Below are 23,359 nucleotides of genomic sequence, written 5' to 3' on the forward strand. Positions count from 1 at the left end.
TCATTTTGCGGTCAATGATTGATCCCGTAATTGAAAATGGAATGAATTTGATTGCAGGTAATGTTATAAGTTATGAAAAACAGCGTTCAAAAGATTATAAAAAATAAAGAAAAGATTCAATTAAAATAAAAAATGCAAAATTGCAAAAAAGCTGTCTATATATAAAGCAATCATTCTTGGTTATATGCTTCACTGAAGTACCATTGAGTTGATCTACTTAGTTTGTGCGTGTGAAAAAAAAGATGATTGTTTATTTGTCGAAGTGCACCCATTGAAATTCCAATTTACTATTTGCTGATTGCAGATTTGCTACATGGTGGTATTGATGGACTGCTGATATCGGATTTCGCTGCTGTACATTTGTTTTTTTATTGACGTCAAAGCTCAATCTCTCTTTCACTTTATCTCTAATGAACGGTTTTCATCGGGGCTTTGGTTGGGCATCTCTGAGGATTCTTTCACACAAGTTGCGACAAACAAGATAGCAGTAAGATTGTTCTTTCTCAACGTTGACCCACGCAGTTCCTCTATTTGCATGATTCCGTTGCATGTATCGAGATTAGTGGAGCTTTATCCCATTTACGACCTTTCCCGCGGGACAATATCCTCCTCTTCTCTTGTTTCAAACCCCCTTTATCAAAAACTTTCAAAACTAATGGAACAACAAGTGTGATAAACCCTCATCCGATGATTCACAAAATTGACGGTGTACAATCTGAACAAACTTCAAAAGAGACTTCCATTTCTCCTTCAAAAGCACCACCATACCAACAGTGGGTATTCTTACAAATTGCATAAAGCTAGTGTGTTTTTGTGGATCACTATCATTCTATCAGTTGATACGTTCCAATTCTTCTTCAAAGATTTAAAACAACAAACCGTTTAAGTAAACGCTTTGGGATGGTGCAATTTGTCACCTCAAAATCGATTCATCAGCGTTCCTATAAAGTATTGCAGACTTGGACACCCCTCTGGGTATGACTCTGCCATTAATCATACTGTTGGTATAAGGTATTAGCAAAAATTAAAGTATTTTCATAATTTGAGACGACAATACCTTGGCACAATGAATCAATCGCCCATGAGAAGTCAAGCTGGAGCAAGGATTTTGAATGTGCTATAGTGGTGTTGTTAATATCACAACCCTATAACATCCAGTCAATGGGCAATTGCAATCAGGACAACATAAAAGGGTCACTACTATACCCTGTAGAAGCAAGATTGACCAATATGTTTATCACGGAGTTCCCAAACTTGTCAACAAGTGAGATCATCCATGTATAATGATTCAATTCAGTAATGAATAATTCTGCTATGACAACCTTATTGGTTGCAACACTCATTCTTCAATCCTTCCTTCCAAAATGGGTTTATGACCATCATATCCTCATTCCAATCTTGTATGATATACATCAACTGAAAACAGCATTCTTTAAATAAGTTCAGGCGACGAATAATAGTGGGTTTGGTCCAAGATTCTAGTGTAATTGTCAACATTTAAGTATTGATGATTGGAACACGTGCTTGCCTCTAAACATTGAAATAGCATAACGAATTGTGATCTTGAGATACTTAGGCTGCGCATTTGGTGGCTGCTCTCAATTGCGAGTCAATAGATTCACTTCATCAAAAAAGGGAGTCGATTTGACAGCAAATTAAACCAAAGATTGAGCTGCCCCGAAAAAATTGATCTCCAATTTCGTGTTTGGGAGCTCGAGTGTTACCCTTGAATACTTATTATTATGCTATTATAAGACCCTATTATTGTATCCATTCTATATACATGTTCCAAATAATGTTCCCTATTTAGTTTCAACTTTATTGCTTTCATTGGGTAAATCCTGCGGCGTCGAGTCGGTCAATTCAGCATCGAGCTCCTTCAATTGAGCTTCTTTTTCAGCTTCAGTTGCATCTCCTTGTTCTATCTCCTCCTTTTTCTTCTCCACTTTGGCCACTTGTTTCGTGTCAGGTAATTTCTTATTGGAGACAAACGGACAAGCCAATGTAGTTATAGCTGCTAAACCAATACACATGTAAAATACATTTTGAATCGACTTCATCATTTGTTCTTTGATAAATTTCTCAGTGGCTGGATCCAATGTCCTCAAAATTGCATTATTGGACATAAGGTTCGAAATGTCAATCGATTGTAATGATTGCTGAACTTCAGCACTGGCTTTGGGGATGTTTTTCTTGAAAAAGTTGTTCAAACTTGATGTATACACAGCATCAGATAACGTAGCAGCAATTGCTGATGATAAACATCTCGAAGCATTGACAAAAATCGTTGTCATGATGGTACCACCTGGAGTCTTTGGTGCTTTGATTTGGGCAGACAACATAGCTGGCTGGAATTGGGAACCTGTTGCAGCACCCATGATGATTAATAGCCCAACTTGCTTGGAAAAGGGAGAGTCAACTCGCAACAAACTCAACAAACCAGCACCTATTGGTGCCAACACCCCTGAAAAAACACCCCACGGTTTGACATATTTTAGTTTTTGAATCGCACCTCCTGAAACAACTGATGATATGACAGTAGCAATGATGCATGGAAGCAAGTGCAAACCAGCACCCATTGCACTTGAGTCACGAATGACTTGAAAATAAACTGAAGCGTAAATCATTGTAACAATAAAGGCTGAAAAAATTCCCGATATCGAAAGTGCTGAGGCAATAATTTGTGGCGTGGTGATAACATCAGTACCAATGATTTGGTTCTTGGAAAAACGGAAATTCCATATGGCAAAGACGATCAACAATACCGGACCAAGTACGAAGCACGAGATAACAGCACCTGAATTCCATGGAAAATCTGATGAACCAAATGTAATTGCCAACAAAAGAATAACACTCCCCGAAATGAAGAAAAAAGTACCAATGTAATCAAACTGTTTCAACTCTTCCCAAATATCGACTTTGGGTAATGGAGGGCGGAAAGAGTACAAAAACACTGCCAAAGCAAATCCTCCAACTGGTAAATTGATGTAAAACGACCATCTCCAAGTAACATGTGTGGTGAAAGCACCGCCAATCAATGGACCCAAAACTGATGCAACAGCAAATGTCACAGACAAGATTGTCATACCAAGAGGTCTTTTGTTTATTGGCACCACTTCGGAAACAATAACAAAAGTTAAACCTTGTATACCAGCACCACCAACACCAGCAAGTACTCTACCACCAATCAAGACATTCATTGATGAAGCCAATGCACACATTAAAGAGCCTGCTTCAAAAATGACAATAGCAACAATCATTGACCATTTTCTACCAAATATGATTGATAATTTACCATATGGTTGGATAAACACCGCCATCGTCAACAAAAAACCTGACGATAACCAACCAACATTTTCAAATGCATCGAATTTGTTCCCCACTGTGGATAAAATTGTTGCAACAATGGTTTGGTCCAATGCAAACAAGAATAAACAAAGAAACAATGAAACAAAACATAAAACTAACCGTGGACCGTGAATGTATTGATCTTCACGTAGTGTACCATCACCTGCATCTGATTCTTTGAAGTGACCATGACGCGAGCCAACAGAAGATTGGTCTTCAAGATCTTCAGGTAGTTGTTGTGGTTGCTGTTGTGGTTGAATATCATCAGTATTGTCTTTGGTGAGTGGTTGCGGTAATCCACTTGAGTCGGTGGATTTAACACTAGAAGTAGCTGAATTAACTTGTTTCTTACTCATGTTAAGTATAAGCGTGTGACTAGTTAGGTTATCCAGTAGTAGTAGTAGAAATGCACGGAATTAGATAGAGAATTTAGTTGAAACTATGTTCTTCCAATGATATATATATATATATATATAGTTTGGTACACTTCGTAAAAAATAAATAAAACACAATGAAGTGAAGTATATGTGACGTTATGTATGTTGTATGTTTTTCTTTTCATCTTTTACACAAAGAGAAGAAACTTTTAGTGAAAAGGCTGAATATACGCAAAAGTGATTATATACGGATTTAGCCTTAAACATTCAAGGTTATTTGTACACACTTGAGAGGTAGTAGGTTACCTCCGATGGCATCAATAAACAAGAAGAAGCTCTTTTCTTGCTATCGCCGAAAATGCATATTCCGACCACGGGGATTTTCTCGAAGTGTTATCACGCTTGCTTATGAGGAGAGAGATGAAGTGACCCATAGAAATACGGATTTAAAGTGGAGTTTGTGATCAGTGCAAAAACAATAAAAATGGCGAGGCTGTCCACTTAGACATTTGTACGGCGTATTCATTTCCCAATATGGTAATAAATGCGAGAAAGTTAGGAGTTTAAAAAATGCAAACGCCGTGCTTACAAAAAAATAAAGAACACTTACAGTTCATCAAAGAAGACGCCCCAAAAGGAACTGGATAACATTATTGTTTGCTTCAATGAGTTGCCATTTGGGTGTTTTACTTTGAATTCCATGATACCTACTTCTTTTAACGATGACACCACTATTAGGTCAGCCTTACCTTAAAACCACACTTATTACTCTGCTAAAAGATAATAGTCGTAATTCCTTTTTTTTTTTTTCTTGGTAACAGACAAAATAAAAGTGTAGCACAAAAATTGTATCACCTGAAATAGACGGGAACAACCCGATACTCGACCCGATAACGATAATACCGCCCCACCTTGCATTCGAAATCACATTAACTCGTATCACGCACTATTATTGTGCAAGTCATAAAAGAAACCAAATCCTTTTTAAATGCTAAATCCGTGCTCATTTGTTGCTAAATATAAATCATGGTGTTCTTTTAGACATCAGTTTAGCTTTAGAGTTTAATTTTGTCAAGATAGATGAGAATCAATAGTAGTCTTTTAAAACAAAAGTGCATAAACAGTTTCCGAACACGGAAATTATGTTTCTAAGAGCTGGAACAACTTTGATTTGTGGAGCTCAGGGAGCAACCACTGAGTTGCCATAATCTTTTAGTTTTGACCCTGTTGATCAATCTAATGATGGAAGGTCCAAATATGTCTCTTTATATCTCAGCGGAGCATTCGAATTTACGCTTCACTTGACTAGACTAGCAAAGGTTTATGATACTGTGAGCCATATAAAACACTTTTATTTTTGTTACTGAGCTACTTACTAAACAAGTCTTTCAACAACTTGTCATATGTACTTGCTTTCTCGTCATTACCATTTTGTTTGTTGATCTGTGACAATAATTCCACTGCAAACGAGCTTTTCACTTTGCCTGTGTCAAGTTTAACAAACTCAGTTGCAAAGTCTTCCAATTCAGATATCTCCATATCATATTTGTCATAGATTCCCAATAAGTAATTCCAAGAACTGGCATTTTGAGGACACTGCCTTATTTTATCCTTGACATACCCAACTTCTCCATTAATCAATTCACTAGTTGCATCTTTGCCTGCAAATTTTAAGAAAAATCGATGACTCCAAGCACTGTTATTTAATAAATCTGCGTCAATCATCTGGTCAACAAACAATAGTTCTTTTGCATCATTAAATAGATCAAATCTCTCAACCAACCACTTCCTATAAGACCACACGTGATGGTTCTTGGGATCAGAATCTAACATGGCTTCCAAAATTGGGAATTCACGATGGGGTTGAAACTTGCCTTTACCTTCAGCAACATCTCCAATGATTTCTTGTTTCAAGATTTCGTTTATAATCAATTGTCGATAGTTCCATATCTGGTAGTTTTTTTCATTATCTAAACCAATTTGTTCACACCAGTCCAATTCATCATAATAGTTTGGGTTGGGTAAATTTTGTAAAATATTGAATCGATATATCCATGTTGTGTAGTGCGATGCCAACTGTTCAATCCCCAATTCTGTCAAGTAAAGTGCTCTTGGTGAATATTCCTTCTTTTGCATAAGTGATAATAGCAAACCCATGGTGGATTTGTAATTTTCATCATACAATATTTGACATAATTGTGGTTCTTTACTATTTAGATCAACGGGTATGATATCTGAAAAATCGTATTCTGACATTGCGGAAGAATAGACACTTTGTGATCAGTCTTCTTTGGTACGAGCAAATCTTTGTTTCAAGGTTGGCAGCAGTTTCTATAGTATTTTGGGACTGGCAGTTGTTATCGTATTGTTTTTTTTATTTCATTTTCTGCAACATGAAAAAAAAAAAAAAAAAAAAAATAGTTTGAGACGCAATTTTCCTATTTAGTTAATGACAATTGCAATTGAGAATGTAATCCTACCACGCTTGTTATCGGAAATGCGAGTCAAAACTATACAACAGATCAGAAAATCACATGAACTTTGTGGCAATCACCAAGTTAAGGTGTTAACCGTGTTTAACTTTCCCCAATCGGTACAACTGTGTATGCATCTGATCATGTGACTCTTCCCATTACCAGATGGTCGTAATTTTTCAGCACAGCGGTCGCATCACGTCAATCTCATGGTCCATTACTCGACACCACCCGACAAATCAACTCTTCATGTATCAAACCTCAAACTAATTGAGGAAAATCACAATAGTGTTTAATCAATTGTGGTGACCGCAAGTAAAAACTCGAATAGAATATGAAAGAATTTTCGGATATCTTCTACGCACCAAAACCACACTCTTTTCTGATATTAATCTTATTGTTCCAAGAATAGTAACATAACTCCATACGCATACACTGGAAGGATTTCGCAATATATTCCGTACTGTATTCACACCACACCATCAGTACTCAATGCGCAACCTATTCGACTCAATTCCAATTATCTGCGTCATTTCTTTCTCCATATACTACGTACTATCGTTGGTTTACCGAAAATCTCAACTACCAATACTTATAACAACGTTTGTATTTACAAATATGGTTTCTAGAACCTCCTTGTTCAAGTCATTGGCACATTCAGCCCTGAGGAATTTCAAGTCAAGCTCTCCCAGTTTGTACAATTTACCCACATCAGCAGGCGCTAATTACTCCAAATTTCAAAAACTAAACAATGATCAGCAAATTGAAGTATTGTCTGCCATTAGGTCGTTGAAAAGTTACCAATTCCATGCTGAGGAGGTTAATGAGAGAAGAAAATCGTTATTTACCCACTTAACTTCAAAACAGCAATCGATTGCCAAGGATGTTGGCTACTTGGAAAAGTTGAAACTGATTGACAAGGCGATTGCAAAAAATCAAGAGTTTGTTGATGATGTTGCTGATTTCACAATTGAAGAGTATGGCGTATCGTTGAAGGATTTCGAATTGATTGAGAATGATAAAGCAAGCGTTGCTAGCGGCAACAACTTTAGAGTCATTGAAGCATTGGGTCACTTTACTCGTGATTGGACTCCTGGTGGACTGCTTAGCCTTGAATTGAGACCACTTTTCGAATATATTGCTTCTCATTTGGAAGTAGCTATTGACTTTAGACAAAGGGGGGAAACTGCATTGGTGTTTCCTGGTAGTGGCTTGGGCAGATTAGCTTATGAGTTTAGTAAATGGGACTATGGAGCAGTATTCTCCATTGAAAATTCAGGATTAATGAACCTGTTTGTTGGATACAACTATAGCAAACAACTGAAAAAGCTGCACACCATCTATCCTTATATTCATACAAACTCAGACTATTACAATGCTGAGTCACAATTCAGAACTTTTGAATATGAGTCAATTGGAGAATCCAACAAGCCAAATAATTTACACATTGTTAATGAAGATTTTACCAAATTTGAAATTCCAAATAGGGACAAGTACAAGAATATCGTTGTCGTTTCTGTATTCTTTTTGGATACTGCTGAGAATTTGTTTTCCTACATGGAGACAATTGAAAAACTAGCAAAACCTCTGGGTAATGTAGAAAGAGGATACTGGATCAATGCTGGTCCATTGAAGTATGGTTCAGCGGCACAAGTTGAATTCAATGCTGATGAGTTGAAGGCTGCTCGTAAAGCATTGGGATGGGTTGATGAACAAGATGTTTACACCATATGGGATCCATTGTCGGTTGGTAACCAAACAGGGTTGGTGGGCTATTTAACCGATAAGGAAAGTATGTGGCAAGGATATTACGGATTAAACCTCTTCACGTCTTCTAGAAAAGAAAATAAACTGTACAAGTTGTAGATTTCTTCTATCTATTTAGCTATATCAGTTCCTTTATTAATTTGAATCTTTTTATCTTCACCACCACTTATTATACCAATTTCATTGTCCCAGCATACATCAAAGATTTTCTTTTTGGTGGATCCATCTTCTCTAGTTATCGTATAAAGCGATTTATCAGCTCTAACGTCCCACACCTTGACAGTTCCGTCATGGGAACTCGAGGCAAACATGTTAGCATTATGTGGTGATGCACTCAATCCAACGACAAAATTGGTGTGTCCAACCAACTTGGCATTAACCACTTCGGATGTGTTTGAAACTCTTGGATCATGCAAATTGATATGACGTGCTGATGAACCTGAAGCAATCAAGTTGACTTGTGGTAGTTGCAACACCGATAGCAACGAGAATCCTGTTGTTCTTGTGTCAACACATCGAGAAGTTACCAAATCCCAAGTTTTAATAGTGTGATCTTGTGAAACCGAGTAACCGACTGTAGTATCATATGCATCGAAAATCACCCCTTCCACTGGCTCCGTATGGCCCAGTAACAAGCTCAATGGTGAACGACGTCTAATAGTTGAATCTTGCAACGCCATTTTCCTTCTCTTTTTAGACGATGTGGAAACCACATTTGAATCATAATCTGGAATTTCGATCTTTGCCATTTCCTTGTAATTAGTTGACCAAAAACCGATAGCATTATCATAACCAGCACTCAAGATCCTCTTTGTTTTTTGATTCACTGCCAAGTTAACAACTGGAGCCTTGTGTCCTTCCAAAATTGCCAATGTCCTTCCATCTTCAATTTCATCTTCGTCATTCTCTTCATTTTGATCAACAACACCTTCATACGACGTTTTCCATAATCTGACTTGTTTATCGTTACCACATGATACAATTCTGGTAGGCGAGATCCACTTGACAGATTTAATTGGAGCTGAATGACCAACATATTGCTTCTCAACTTTACCCGACATGTTATAAGTTCGTACTACCCCATCATACGAACCACTCAAAATTTTGGGGTCAGTTATCGTCAATTGGGAATCTATTACAGCAGTTGATGTTTTGTTGATTGAGTCTATAGATGAAATCCAATCCTCGTTGTTGAATGATGCTTGGAAACTAGGTGGTAAAATGGCCCTCGTGTATTCGATGGTTAAAAATGCTTCACTTGATAGTCCATTGCGTACAAGATAGTCCTCAATCGAAGTTCGTAAAAGCTCTCCATTGATGAGAAAGTTGAAAGGTATTGGCTTGCGTTCTTCTTCTTCTTCTTCTTGATCTGTCTTGTAATTTCCAAGCAAGTGATTTACAATTTCAGATAAACCAAATCTTTTCAACGATATAGGCACAAACAAAGGTGTCCCTTCTACTTTCAAACTCTCATCTTCTTCATTTGTAGTGAACCTGATCTTTATCTGATTCTTGTCTGGCATGGTTGGCATGAATGTGCTCTATCGTGTAATGAGTGATGTTTAATCGCGATGGAGCTCATCGTGAAAAAAAATTTAGAGAGACTCGGAAGCGCGCACAGAGGAGAACAAGAAAATTTATCAAACAAATCACACACGTCCATTAAGTTAATTAATCCACAACTTACATCTTCAACGATAACCTCATTTTCCCCCTTCTAGATCCAAACAAGTCCTCTTTCAATCCAGGAATTGAAAGCTTGGCCACAAATGTACCGAAATGTTTGGCGAATCGTAATCCTGAGTTTGCAGTTTGAAACACTTGCATGTCTGTCTTTCTCTTCTTCATTCTTGACAAAATAGGCAGCTTGTGGATTTTGGTGATGGAATAAAAATGACGTGAATAAAGCGATGACTTCCTATGGAAAACACCATAGTCTGAAATGTACCCCTTTGTGAGCAAGTTTTTCATTGCACGTTTGATGCGTTTCCATCTTCTTGCTCGAGTGATTCTGGGTGGTGGTAACGATCTCATTGCTTTTGAAAAGTGTGTAGTGGCTTTCCTGACTCTATAGGAAGAATACAACCAACCTGAAGGTGGCTAGAAAGAATAGTAAAGCTTTGAAGAACAACTTGGGAGTAGAGGGGAGTGGAGTTCAAGGGTTGATTGCGAAGGACGAAAAGGTGGCGAAAGACTGGAAAACAGGTGACAACAAAACTAATCGGTATTTATAGATTACCATTTTTTATTCGTAATTGCAAAGTCAACTCCAAGTGAAGGCATACCATAAAGAATCAAAATCAGATTACGGTGGCGAAGGCAAAGATTTTGGGCAATAATAACTGGCAAAGTAGATGCACAAGAAACATTCCAAGTTTTTTTTGCTGCCCTGTGTATAGAGTTTGTTCTTTAATTATGTTATCACCCATTCACTGGCGTAGGAAAGACCACTTTATAACAAAGCCAAGCAATGATTTATTTTGTGTCATTTCGGTCAGCCGTATCTTTAACTGAAGCGCAGACGCCTTTTTGAACGCCTTCGAAGTGAGAGCCATCATTCCCGCCAACGCTTACCAAAGAATTATGACTGCCGGTTCAGTGCTAGTGACACCCACATATTATTTTTTGATTCATCCACGTGGAATATTCTGGTACAATTTAATTCCCCAATCGGGAAACTTTTGCAACCGAAAAAATTTCAGATGTAAAACGGTTTTTAGTACATTGTGCATTTAGCAAGAATGAATTTTGCTTCCGCAAAATTGTACACAGCTAGCAAAACCCAAAAGGACATACGATGTCCTAGTCTTTTCCTTGTTGTTCACACGAATACGAAGCACAATCACTACACATCAATGTCATTGAGATCGAGCAAATCCACTCCTGATAGTCAAAACAATGCTCCACAACCACGAACCTCATCACAAGATGAAAGCGACCCTTTCTACCATGAAAGATCACATACATCTCATCAATTGTCTCAGGAGGAACTCCCCAACATTGAGCAAGATTTGACTGACAGTGAGGACGAGGATGAGTTTATTAGAAGGTTTGGTGACATCAATTTTCAATACATCAAACCTCCTAGAGAAAATTTTTGGTTCATCAGACCACATGCACTCAACTACTTCAAAGATGGTGTATTATTTCGCACAAAAGGTGAACGGGGAAGCTCTAGGACTGAATTGTTTTTGGATTTGCTTTATGTAGGATTGATTGCTAACTTGGCCGGGGAAGCGAGTGAAGATGCCAGTGGATTGGCCTTGTTGAAATACGTTTTGTTCTTCTTACCTATCTGGGTAGTGTGGGCAGATATTAAAGATTTCACCAATTACTATTATAACGAAGATTTGTCACAGAAGTTGTACATTTTTTGGATTCTTTGCTTATTAACTTTATACATAAACAGTCACTACGATATCACAGAGAGCTATAGCAAAGCAGCAATACCAGTTGTTTCCTACATTTTGTGTCGGTTGTCCTTGGCTGTTTCATTGGTTGTGTATTCTATTTTCATACCAGAACATCGTACACAACAAAGATTGTACGCTGCCACTATTTTTGTAACTTCAATGTGTTGGTTATCGGTGATATTTGTCTCCACGAGAGTCAAGATTGCCCTCGCATTTGTATTTCTTTTCCTAGAACAAGTATGCTTTTCAGTATGTTTCCACCCATGGACCAAAAGGATGTTGAAACTAACCATGTCCACGGCATTGAACATCGAGCACGAGGTTGAAAGATTTTCCGTGTTTGTGACCATTGCCATCGGTGAATACTTGTACAAAGTTGTTTCTAATGGGTCATTGGGGGTGGGATTCAGTGCCAAATATGCCAGGGGTATCTTCTTATTAGCCGATGCATACATCTTGTTTTGGCTCTATCAGTATGGAGGGACAAATAGCAGAGCTATTCATCCATTAAGAAATAGTGGGACAACAGCAATGTTGTGGATATACGCTCACGTGCCATTAATTGCAGCACTAGTGTTATCAGCCGACGCTGGAGGTGACTTGTGTGCCATTGATAATCCCAGCACTAAAAAGCACCAGCACTTGGAAGCCAGAAATGAAGGGGAAGAGTCCGAAAGAAACATGTATGCGTTGGCATTCTTTTATACTGGAGGAATAGGTGTGGCTTTGGTGTGCATGTTTGTGTTGGGATTGGTGGAAAAGGGTCGTGATCCTCCAAATTACTTCATACTTCCTCAAAAGCTTCGAGTGTTTTGGAGATTGCCCATTGGTATCATCGTTATCATGATTACTTTTGCTGAAATGAACTCAACTTTGTTAATGGGAATTGTGACTTTACTTTTGGGGATATTATTGGTCTTTGAAAGTTTTGTTTCTACTCCAAGAAATTGCTTGTTCAACACTCGACCTAGTGGTGAAGCTGTCCGAGATGTCGCTATTTGAACCGCCGCAAGTTAGTCAATTGAGAATTTAGACCATTATGTGCACCACTTCCATCAAAATTGCTTTGTTGATGTAAGAGAGTCTATCTGCTTCGAATGGGCCAACCTTCTTTGGTTCAACCATCGCCTCCCATCTAACTTTCAAATCCTTTAAAGAGCTCAACTTGGCTGTCACTCCCATTTGATACAATCTGCTTGTACAGACCATAAATATACATTCCAAGAGTAAATTACTCAACCTTAATGGTGAGTCACCGTGATAAGTTGTAGCAAATTCACCGTCCCATTGATCTTCCATAGCGAAACTATTCTCCAAAAGACCCATTCTGGAAAGAAGTTTGAGAGCATCGAGGTCATCATTGTCCTTGCTTGAATCAATCTCATTGATTAAGCGGGTCAATATAAAATTCAAATCTTTAAGTGGCCAATCGTTCCTGTTCTTGAAGCTTTTAAAGATATCAAAATACATCTTCGTGCTCATTCTTTGCTTAGTTAAGTTGTCCATAACATGCATCAAATGTCTGATTTTGTCAAACGATTGTCCACGACAATAACCTTGAAACAAGGTCAAGAAAGAATAATGGTTTGGCGATAACTTGTAAAAAACCGATTCGTTTTGAGTCATGCCTTTCAATTTGGTATAAATGTAGCGCCATTCAGTGAGAATCTCACTGTCTTCATTGGTGTAAGCAGGTTGAAAATAGGCTGTCTCAAATAATATTTCCGCATGTTTGATCAAATCCAAGTCTGTCAATACCTTGATTAACCCATCAACAATCTCATTAGTAATGACAGGTATCTGATTCAATACTTCAATGGTATTCGCGAGGTACTGGATATACTCAGGTCTATCGATAAAGGTATTGAAGTATCCGAGTAAGTTAATAAGGGAGATGTCAATCACCTTCAAGTCGCTCTTATTCTCGACACCTATAATTCCTCCTAATCCAACCTTGGGTAAGATATCACTTATGATATCGAATTGGTCATGTCTGATAGCTAAAAGAAGTAGGACCCCTAGTAAATCCCTTCGGTCGCCAAAAGTGGCCAAAATCAGATCATACTCTGCAAATGTAAATCGACTATATCCCAAGTCTTTGTCTTCACCAAGTTGAGATATTATATCCTTTCTATCTTTGAAATAAGACAAGTAAATCATGCGCACTTGTTCCTGTTGCGTGAGTTCAAACCCTACTTGTTTCAAGTCATTCAAGATAAATTGACACAGATTGAGGTATTCATATCTCCTAGAATTTTCTTTGCGTATGGCACTCGATAAACCATTGGTGTCATCTCTTAACATGCATCCTTCAAGGACGTTTCTATTGGCAAACTGCCTATACCTCAAAACGTATTTGTTTATAAATGTTTGCAATATTGAGGGAGGTAAGAATTGTGGTGCTGGTTTAGGTAAATCCAAATACCTTTTGAATGCATGCTCATGGTTGATTCCCTGGTACTTTGTAGCATTATGCTTCAAATCTAGCGGTGCCGTTGCTGACTGAAATGGATCATCATTGACTGGGTAGATTTCCTTTATGAAATTGTTGTATTCCTTTGTGTATAGTACATCGCTTGGCTTATATTTCATCCGTTTCACTAACACAGGATCTTGGTCCGTTCGTCGTAGCTTTAACTTATCCCAAATGCGTTGTTTCAACTCATATTGATCATCGATAGGCTCTATCCTATACTTTTTTATCAACTCAGGTTGATGTTGATTGATCAACAAATCTATGCATCTCAACAATGGCCCTGAACTTTTGGACTGTTCTGCACCCACCCGTCGTATGAATGTATTGACGGGCTTCTCTAGTAAGAAAATGTTCTTGGCTTTCGCTTGTTTTATGATATTCATGCCATTTTCATCAACAAAGAGTGTTTTCCACCAAGAACTGAAAAAAAAAAAAGTGAAAAAAAAAAAAAAAAATAATTCAAAGAATCTTTTACGAACATCGGACTCATTGAACCTCTTTACTATTCAACTCTACCACAATGAAGCTTCAAACTGAGGCTGCCAATGTTCTATCACGAACATCAGCTTATTTGCAATCAGGGGTAATCAAGCAGAAGCCGGTGTGGTTTGATATCGTTGCTAAATATCCACCCAAACACAATCTTGTGAAAAAGCCATATGTCCACGAAGCCGAATCTACTGATCCAAGAAACGACTTACTAAAACCAAAGAAGCAAGGCTTACTGAAATCACAACTTTTCAAAACCCGCCCAAGCTCGAGCGAAATCTCGAACAGAAATAACGAAATCCACCGAATTCCAAAATTGAAGTTTCTTGAAGATGAATTGAGAAACTATTTCTACTTGCAGCACCCATGGGAGTTGGCCAGACCCAAAAATCTTATCGAGAACAACGGTGATGAAATATTGAAAAAATGTGATTGGAGTCACATGTTACAGTTGCACAAACCATTAGATGGGGAGTCGGTTATACAACGAGCCATGTATATTTTACAAAATGATGACAAAGTCAAGGATATTTTTGAAGCTTATGATTTGGCAAGATTTGAGTTTTATCGTTTGCGTATGGCTGAAGAAATGGAAAGTCATATTGCAAAAGAAGAAAGTGCCATGTACGGAGCTGTTTATGAATCCACCAATATTGATTGGAACTTGACTACTGAGCAACAATATGTTGATGATTGGGTCAAATTAGCTGCTGAACAAACTCAAGTTTTGGAAGCCAATGCCAATAGATCACAAGCACCAAGTGGGTCATTGGTGGAGGAAGAGAAATCCAGAGCATCTTTATTTGAGAGTTTGTTGCTGGTAAATAACGACGTGTCCGATGAGTTGAAGAGAGCCAATGGAGGAGAATAAGAGAAGATAAGAGTCGACTTTCTGTACATAGATTATATACAAATCACCGATTGTTGTTTAAGATTATCTACAATAAATATCACATTTTCAGTAACTACACTTCATATTGATACCCTCAAATTTGCACAAGTGGTCGTTAAAAACGCAATCCGGTAGGTACCAAAGCCAAATTTTGTCCGTACTTTAGACGCCCAACCACACTTGCCTTTTCCATGCATTGAGAAAAATAATAACTAGTCTCTATAATCACCAACGCTTTCTCCTTGCGTCAAAAACCTCTTTAAAGTGCCTAGTGATGTTCCTCGTGTTCATGTCCGTGTTCATCACCTCCTTTCTTTAACACCAATTTTTCAAAACCCACATAAGCGGTGAACGCAACAATAGCTATACCAAGACCTGGGAACGCATTTCTAAACCTGTTCAACCTACTGAATTGACCTTCGTACCTCCAAGCATCTCTTTTAGCCCATGGATTATTATGTGTTGAAACCATCGTTGTATATTTCTTATGTATTGTGAATGGAGTGTCTCTGTGGTAAGATTTTTTCGAATGGTTTTAATTGGTGATCTTTCTCAATGTTGTTGCTATTTTGAGGCAGGAGTGCGGCTCTCTCTTACATTGTCCACATCTCCCACTCTGAAAGAGTTCCTCATTTCGTATGTCGACATTGTATATAGTTCTCTCTTATTGAGTTGGGAAGCACTATAGTTTCCGACAGTTGACAGCTTTGTCTTACCTGCTCTTTTTTAGATGCAACTTAACATACTGAGTAATTGGTGCTTGAAAAAAAAAAGTTGAGGCTGTTTTGGCCGCTTAAAAAGGCAACGATTTAGCCCAAGGACACAAAGAGCACATTTGTGCTCGAGAGCTATTTACATGATATCGATGAGGAAATCTGTTACTTAAAACTGAGTCGCTTGAGCTGTGGACTACTGAGAAAACCCCTGTTCAGGTTTGCACCAACTTGGCTCGGCGTTGAGAAAATCAAATCAAATCCAACCATGTACTCCTCATTCAGTTGCCAAAACTGGGCTACCATATGCGGATGACACGAAATTGATGCCCAACAAAACAATTTACTATGTCAACGTCTCATGGTCATGAGATTTTTGATATTGTCATCATTGCCATTCCCATTTGAGTTCAAATTGTCAATTTGAAGGGTACTTTCCAAGATAAAACCGCAGGGTAGTTTGGGTTTAGCTTGTCGACTGGAAGATGAACTATACTACCTGGTCGAGCATTGGGACTTGTTTGATCCAGAGTGGCATCTGGGTTCACTTAAGGTCAGGATATTCATGCGACTTCCTTTAACTACGAGACAATGGCCAATCACGAGACAATGTACCCTTGATCTTGCTGCTTCTTCGAGTTGTATTGTACCAAGGCATAATGCTTTTTCCTGATGTGCAAACTGGGTTATAGCAGATCAACAATCTTGTCGTCAAATTTACCCTGGTGTATGAAGCAAGCGTTCCAAAGACTTTACCCAGTGGGCCATCAAACGGACGCACGTGACTTGGCACTCAATTCTAAAATTGAGCAAATGTCTACATCAAGCAACTGTATTCACGACAAACATGTCGTAATACCATCATAATGATGATACATAGCACTTGAAACACCTTCAATCCTACACGTATATTCGTGTTGACTTCACAGTATGAATGCAGAGACGAAGATCGAGAAAAACGGCGTTTGCAACACTTTTCCTCTTTTCTTTACCACCACCCAAGATTGAAATTGGAATACAACCTTACATTTGAGCATTAACTGAATTTTAAAGCGATCACTCATTCGTATAAGCGTATTTTCAACCCCCTTAAGCTTTGATGAGACGCTAACAATACTGACGACGCTGACTACGCTGACGACGCTGACGATGCTGACGATGCTAAGTTTACGCTATTATTTATGATAAAGAGAAAACTGTTAAAAAAAAACTAAAAATATTACAAAATTACTAAGAAAAAAAGGTGCGAGGTGGCCCCCCTTTGTGGAGGTGAACTCGTACATACCCAGAAAATTGATAAAACCCTTTAGAAAAAATAGAACCCCTAAAAAAGACACATTTTGCTCCCGTTGCTGTTCTCAACACTTACATTTCGACTAAAAAGGTTGACAAAACAGTTGATGGTGGTGATACTGCAGCTGGTTTTTTGATCAGTCTTTTGGTATTCTTACATTATCACACTTTGCACACTTGCACATTTGCCTTGCTGACATTTATTGGTGGTTGTTCATTCCATTTACTAATTTCATACGAAGATGTGCACAGTTATAGTTGGACCGGTACAAATCTTTGGATTTCACATCAAATCATAAAAAAAAAGGGAAGAAATTTGCATTTACTTTTGCTATTGATATCATGGTTACTTTTTTTAATTGAAGAAAGAATATGAAAAGAAGAGGAAAAATTGTTGTAGATTGTTATTGGTAGTTGCTGCTGGTGTTGGTTTTTTTAGGTTGATTGGTTTCATTTCGCTGTTACGCCGTTTTTGGTTTTATCATTTGGATCTTGCTTGATGATAGCAAGTTGTGTTCTTGATCATGCTCTCAATTGATCTCTAATGTACGCTCACCTTGTCTTCTCATTTTGTGTTGTTGTCTTTTGGTGTCTCTTGGTGAGTCTTTTTTGGTCATGAGATGGGATCAGAGGTTCAAAAGTCGTGACAATTTGTTTAAAAGATGTATTTAAAGATGTATAAATTATATCAACAATACATTTACTCGTCATCACTGTTATTTGACATTAGCCATAGAATACTGGTTGGAATGAACAGAATCAGCTTCCTTGTTACCACCTTTCAACATTCAAAAATTGGTTGAGCCAGCTCAACCACCATGATCAGCGTCATTCTCATTCATCATCTATAGAGCACTTTGCTTCTTCTTTTTCTTCGGTTTATTCTTTTCCCTACGATGAAGCGTAGTCACATCACCATAAACAATATTAGTGTTCCCCATTCCATCAACTTTATAATGAGTCTTGATATGCTGTGCCAAATTATCCAGTCGCGAAAACTTGCGTTCGCAATAATGACAATGATACGGTCTAATGTTGGAATGTACTGATCGAATGTGACGCTTGAGATGTTCAGTGCGTTTAAACTCCTTGTCACATTCAGGGCATGAGAAACATCCATTTTCATTTTGGACAACTGGAGCTGAGAGTAAACCTTTGGGGTCAAGTTCTTGTAAATTAGCCGATGCGGCCGTGGTTGCAGTGGTACTTGCTCGCTTGTTTGGTTTGGTAACACTATGCATACTCTGTTTTGATGGATTCACTTGAGTAAGATTAGTGGGAGACAATGACTTGGAGGTGGAAGTGTTTTTGTTAAATAATCCTTGTTCTTCTTGATTTTCAAACTCCTTATCCAATTGATCTTGAATTAACAGTTGCTGTGCTTGAATACTGGATTTGGATACTGAACTCTTTCTCCTCTTGTGCTTTTGTTGAGTTAGTTGTGTGACGACAACTGAGCCTTCTCCTTCCTTGATTTCGTCATACGTTGATGGTATTGTGGATGTGCTGGTGGGAGAAAGTTGCAACGAAGCAACATTTCCAGTAAATGGCTGTTGTTTCATTTGTTGTTGAATGTCATCTCCACTTGATTGTTGCTCCTTCAATTCATCCAATTGTTGTGAAACTGCATGAGCGAAATGGATTTGTTGCTGGGGTGAAGGTCCAGCAAATTGTTTCCCCTTGGAGGACATTTGTAATGAATTCCTTCGTGTGTTGCCTTGTCTACTACTATGCAATCCATTGGTGTGAGAGTGTGATCGGTTCTTGCCAATATATCCATTGGAAATGTGAGTGCCACCTCTATTTGGATACGCAGACTTGAAGGCTTCTGATATATCCAACTCTGCACCCACAAGATCGACATTAAAGGATTCACTTGCAGTGCCACCTCCATGTAAGTCTGCATTGGTTTTGAAATCATAGTATGATGTTGATAAGCTACGATTGTGTGGTGTAGGAAATACTGAATGCTCCAATTGGTTCATAGGCGACATGCCTTGTACATCATTTGGCAGGACAAGTGACTCTCGTAGATGCTGTTGTGTAACCACGGTATTTTGTGGCAAACGCTGAAGGTTATTCCTCTTTATGCCAAACATTGATGATAAACTCGGGGAACTGAATGATGTGGTCAATTTAGTAGTAAATAGTTGGCGTGGATTGATGGTCCCTTGTTGTTGATCAAAGGAACTTGTATTGTCAAGCCCAGTGAATGAAGTATTCAAATCAGCAATTGAGTCAGCACATACTGCTGCAGCTGTGGCCGCAGAAGAAGCTATAGTATTAGCATCTAGGTTGATCAAACTTGTGGATGGGTCGGTTGAAAATGGTGAATGGTTCCCATTTTTTGCGAAATGTTGATTGAAATCAGGTTGTGGCAAGTTGGTCAATTGTTGTTGTTGTTGTTGTTGTTGTTGTGCGTGGTCTATCGAGCTTAGCGATCTTTTGCGAGATGGACCCAGTTGCAGACTGGTACTGGGTGTTCGCAAAGTCAACGAGGTCAACTGGTCAATTGGTACTGTATTTGAGTATTGTCTAGTGTGTCTTACTGTAGTGGTATTGACATTTGGTGGTGCCTGTGCTGCTAATTGTGTTTGCAATGAGCCTGTGTTGAGGTTGTTACCTTCAGTTGCCATTTGTTTGTCAATACCCATGGCTGAGCCAGCAGCAAGGGCATGTGATGTGGATGATGAAGCCGAGCTTATTGATGAGTTTGGAGTGGCAAAATATTGATTTAAGGAATTTGTTGACACGTTACTCGCAACTTCTTCTTCATGATTGTGTTTATAGTTCAAATCATTTGTTGTGGCAGTGGTGCCAAAGGACAAATCTGTCAAGTATTGATGATGTTGCATAAAGCTTGGTGCTGAGTTATGACGTTGCTGTTTACCATTGTAATAGCCTTGGTAGTGATAAAGCTCCTCCTGTTGTGGCAAATCGACATCTAAATTCGAAGTGTTGAATAGTTTCAGTGGTTGCAATTTGAAATCGGCATGCAACCCAGGAGATTGCAAGTGCGCATCAGCTTCGAGATTGTATGCATTTATCATGTAGTTGCTCTTGAAGAAGGTTTCATCATTCAATTGAAAAGTGTCAGACATGTTAGTTATATTAGACTCATTCGAAGTTGGTGACAAGTTTGAAAAATGATGCGCTGTTGCTGTTTGTTTTGGATCTAAATCATTTGCAATACCGTGTGTGGATAATGATGACGATGACGACTGAATATCACTAAATGCTTGAATATTGGAGGTTTGCATTGCCTCTAAGTCATCAATCTTGACACCATTAGCATCTCTATCCGTAGAGTTTGAACTTTTGCCATTGTTAGCAACAAACGGCCTAGCATAATTGTGGTGGTAGTTGCGGTTGTAATTACCAAATAGTGATTGATAGCCCAGTGACATGCTGCGTTTTCTCTAAATGATTTGGCTGTGGAAAGGTTGAACTTGAAAGCTTGTGGGTCGAAGGTTTTTCTTAGTTTGGCAATACCGTGTTGCAAAATCAAAACAGTAGTTTGTGTGTATTGAATTCTATTGGTCTATTTCGTAGGTTGGGCTGTGGGTCTAAAAAAAAAAACAACCAAAAAGTGATTAGTAGTCCTATATGTGTGCTTATGTACGTGCTTGTGCAGTATGAGTAGAGAAAAGCAAAGCAACAATTGGAACCTTTGTGAAAGTAATATTGGTGGCTGGAGTGGTTGTTATTCAACAGTGAGTAAAGTGTATGTTGTACGATAAATGGTGTATATTGTAAGGTGTGTGGTGTACGGTGTTTGGTGTGGGGGTGTGGTGCTGTCTTATCAATGTGCGTGTTCGGGGTTTCAAAAAAACTATGATAACCAAAATATAAATTGTACTACTTTATTTAGGTCTTTTAATAGTTTTACTCTTCTCTTCTCTTAATGTGCGTTGCTCTGAGTACTCTTGATGAAGTCAGTTGTATGACAGTTGGTCAGATGAAGAAGTAAAATGTTTTTAGTTATGAGAGCAATTCTGATTTAGGAATCTCTAGTACTCTCTTATAAATATATATATATATATATATATATATTAATAAAACATATGATAATTGGTATGTATGGGTGGGTTATTGTGTATTTTTGTATATGTACACAATATAAAATAATACCATTGTCTTTTTTTATGTTATCTCAAATAAAAGTAGTGTACTTTTGGTTAAAAAAAAAAAGTAAAAGCTAATTACTTTACAAAAGGGTAGGAATCAGTTACACTGCTGAGCAATAGACTGATTTGTCACCCCCACCTTTAGTTGAAAGTGAGAGTGAGAGTGAGAGAGGGGAAGGATAGACAGAAGTGGGGTTGGATGGGGGGTGCAAGTGCAATTGAGTTGAAATTGTGTGGTTGATCTTGTGTGTTGTTGTTGTTGTTGTTGTTGTTGTTGTTGTTGTGGTAAATGTCAACCTATTTACGTAATATACATGAAAATGTACAATTTTAAATAATACGTTTGGTTCTTGCTTTTATATTATAACAATGGGGTGTGTGTACCTGTGGATAAAATATAACAATCACAATAACATAACAAATATTGTGTACACACAAAAGAGACAAGACAATAGAGGCAAAGTTCAAATTTAGTTTTAGTTTTAACGAAAGAATGCATTTATTTGGTAGAAAATTCTTGATCTATTAAAGCAAATACACTTTTTTCAAAAGCAAGTGTTGCAACTGTAGTCTACCAATATGAGTTAGGGACCAAAACAACAGAACAGCTTCGTATTGAACTTAATATAACGTACATCCTCTGTGGCAAAAACATAAAAAAAAAAAAAAGAAAACACAATTGGATCTGAGACAACCACACTCACATAACATACACACACACCGGTTTGTGTGTGTCTGTCTGCATCATGATCGACTTTTTCTTACGTAAATTGATTTTATAAGAATAAAATAAATAAAATAAAAAATAAAAAATAAAAAATAAAAAATAAAAATAAATAAAATAATAAAATAAAGTTAAAACCCCAAATAACAAAAAGGTCTTTTGATTTCAAACAGCGTAAAGTGCTTTACTATTGGCAAATGTAACATTTCATATGTAGATGTCTCTTATTCCCTTACATATATGTACATCGAGTGTATCCATTACTTTATTAATAGTACTTTGAATAGCACAATCAAGTCTATTATGAGTGTACAATGTAATCTTGTATCGTATTGTAGTATAGTGTGGTGTGTATGTGACTCTGTTTTTTTAAACTACTACATTTTTGTACAATTGTACACTACTGCTTTTGTGAGACTAACAAACCCCTATGAAAAGAAAACGATCATTTTGTGTATGAGTGAGTGTACGTATGAACAGATATTATATTTTGAAGCTTTTAGTGAATCTAGACAAACTTTATTACTACTACCACACTATAAGATATATATATATATATATATATAAATATATAAATTTACGATAAAAAGGTGATATGGGTCATTTTGAAATTACCAAAAACTTTAAATTCATATTACATCCATCATCATAATACAACCGTAGAACAGGTAGATATGATATTAGTACATGCAACATATACGACACTGGAGAAATTCAATTCAGTGGTCAATCTCACTTCTCCACTGTGTGATGCAAACCTCATACTTTTCCATGAACGAGATTCATTTATCTCATGTTTTGGATTATTGTAGCCATACTCTCAATTCTTACCCCTCATTTTTTTTTTTTCTTGTTTGAAAGATAAACAAAAAGAACAAGAGAATAAATGATTATCACAGTCATTCATTTCAATGCTTGGATCAAATGACTTGACTTCTTACATTTCGGTTGCAAAATAGATCACATACATTGTATCATCAGGTTATAGTAGAACGTGATTATACAAGCTTATAGAGTACTATCTCTTTCCCCCAAGCTACCACACATTAAGTGGATTGCAAAGTTTCTATGAAGCAATGTAGTGCAATAGTAATTATAGCTTATATTCAAGTGAGCTTTTATGGGTCACATATCTCATCATTGCATGCATCGACCACCAACCCTTGTTAAACGCAACCTACACCAGTCCGTTCTCCCTCCACTCAAAGAAGATGTTGGTCGACACCCCGAAATTTGGTGGATTATGTAGATTGTTTAAAACTGTGG

At 37.7% G+C, this 23,359-nt stretch overlaps 10 protein-coding genes across 10 annotated transcripts; 3 read left to right on the forward strand and 7 right to left on the reverse strand. All coding sequences in view use genetic code 12, as the record gives it.

Annotated features, from left to right (window-relative positions):
• Positions 1 to 1,802: 1,802 nt before the first annotated feature.
• On the reverse strand, positions 1,803 to 3,704 carry CPAR2_301640 (MDR family MFS transporter; the record flags this gene model as incomplete). The annotated part of the gene is made up of 1 exon (XM_036807524.1): positions 1,803 to 3,704. One exon carries the CDS (start codon positions 3,702 to 3,704, stop codon positions 1,803 to 1,805), a length of 1,902 nt encoding a protein of 633 aa, XP_036664352.1.
• A 1,389-nt stretch (positions 3,705 to 5,093) lies between these two features.
• On the reverse strand, positions 5,094 to 5,981 carry RAM2 (bifunctional protein farnesyltransferase/protein geranylgeranyltransferase; the record flags this gene model as incomplete). Its single annotated transcript, XM_036807525.1, has 1 exon — positions 5,094 to 5,981. One exon carries the CDS (start codon positions 5,979 to 5,981, stop codon positions 5,094 to 5,096), a length of 888 nt encoding a protein of 295 aa, XP_036664353.1.
• An 836-nt stretch (positions 5,982 to 6,817) lies between these two features.
• Positions 6,818 to 8,065, forward strand: CPAR2_301660 (uncharacterized protein; the record flags this gene model as incomplete). Its single annotated transcript, XM_036807526.1, has 1 exon — positions 6,818 to 8,065. The coding sequence occupies one exon, from the start codon at positions 6,818 to 6,820 to the stop codon at positions 8,063 to 8,065; it is 1,248 nt and encodes a 415-aa protein (XP_036664354.1).
• An 11-nt stretch (positions 8,066 to 8,076) lies between these two features.
• YTM1 (Ytm1p) lies at positions 8,077 to 9,489 on the reverse strand (the record flags this gene model as incomplete). Its single annotated transcript, XM_036807527.1, has 1 exon — positions 8,077 to 9,489. The coding sequence occupies one exon, from the start codon at positions 9,487 to 9,489 to the stop codon at positions 8,077 to 8,079; it is 1,413 nt and encodes a 470-aa protein (XP_036664355.1).
• Positions 9,490 to 9,649: 160 nt separating this feature from the next.
• CPAR2_301680 (uncharacterized protein) lies at positions 9,650 to 10,000 on the reverse strand (the record flags this gene model as incomplete). Its single annotated transcript, XM_036807528.1, has 1 exon — positions 9,650 to 10,000. The coding sequence occupies one exon, from the start codon at positions 9,998 to 10,000 to the stop codon at positions 9,650 to 9,652; it is 351 nt and encodes a 116-aa protein (XP_036664356.1).
• Positions 10,001 to 10,821: 821 nt separating this feature from the next.
• CPAR2_301690 (uncharacterized protein) lies at positions 10,822 to 12,381 on the forward strand (the record flags this gene model as incomplete). The annotated part of the gene is made up of 1 exon (XM_036807529.1): positions 10,822 to 12,381. The coding sequence occupies one exon, from the start codon at positions 10,822 to 10,824 to the stop codon at positions 12,379 to 12,381; it is 1,560 nt and encodes a 519-aa protein (XP_036664357.1).
• Positions 12,382 to 12,408: 27 nt separating this feature from the next.
• On the reverse strand, positions 12,409 to 14,238 carry CPAR2_301700 (uncharacterized protein; the record flags this gene model as incomplete). The annotated part of the gene is made up of 1 exon (XM_036807530.1): positions 12,409 to 14,238. One exon carries the CDS (start codon positions 14,236 to 14,238, stop codon positions 12,409 to 12,411), a length of 1,830 nt encoding a protein of 609 aa, XP_036664358.1.
• Positions 14,239 to 14,375: 137 nt separating this feature from the next.
• CPAR2_301710 (mitochondrial 37S ribosomal protein mS23) lies at positions 14,376 to 15,215 on the forward strand (the record flags this gene model as incomplete). Its single annotated transcript, XM_036807531.1, has 1 exon — positions 14,376 to 15,215. The coding sequence occupies one exon, from the start codon at positions 14,376 to 14,378 to the stop codon at positions 15,213 to 15,215; it is 840 nt and encodes a 279-aa protein (XP_036664359.1).
• A 289-nt stretch (positions 15,216 to 15,504) lies between these two features.
• Positions 15,505 to 15,708, reverse strand: CPAR2_301720 (uncharacterized protein; the record flags this gene model as incomplete). Its single annotated transcript, XM_036807532.1, has 1 exon — positions 15,505 to 15,708. The coding sequence occupies one exon, from the start codon at positions 15,706 to 15,708 to the stop codon at positions 15,505 to 15,507; it is 204 nt and encodes a 67-aa protein (XP_036664360.1).
• A 2,379-nt stretch (positions 15,709 to 18,087) lies between these two features.
• Positions 18,088 to 20,649, reverse strand: MSN4 (stress-responsive transcriptional activator; the record flags this gene model as incomplete). Its single annotated transcript, XM_036807533.1, has 1 exon — positions 18,088 to 20,649. The coding sequence occupies one exon, from the start codon at positions 20,647 to 20,649 to the stop codon at positions 18,088 to 18,090; it is 2,562 nt and encodes an 853-aa protein (XP_036664361.1).
• Positions 20,650 to 23,359: the final 2,710 nt, after the last annotated feature.

This window comes from Candida parapsilosis, contig 005806, assembly GCF_000182765.1.
Source record: "Candida parapsilosis strain CDC317 annotated contig 005806".
NCBI lineage: Eukaryota > Fungi > Ascomycota > Pichiomycetes > Serinales > Debaryomycetaceae > Lodderomyces > Lodderomyces parapsilosis.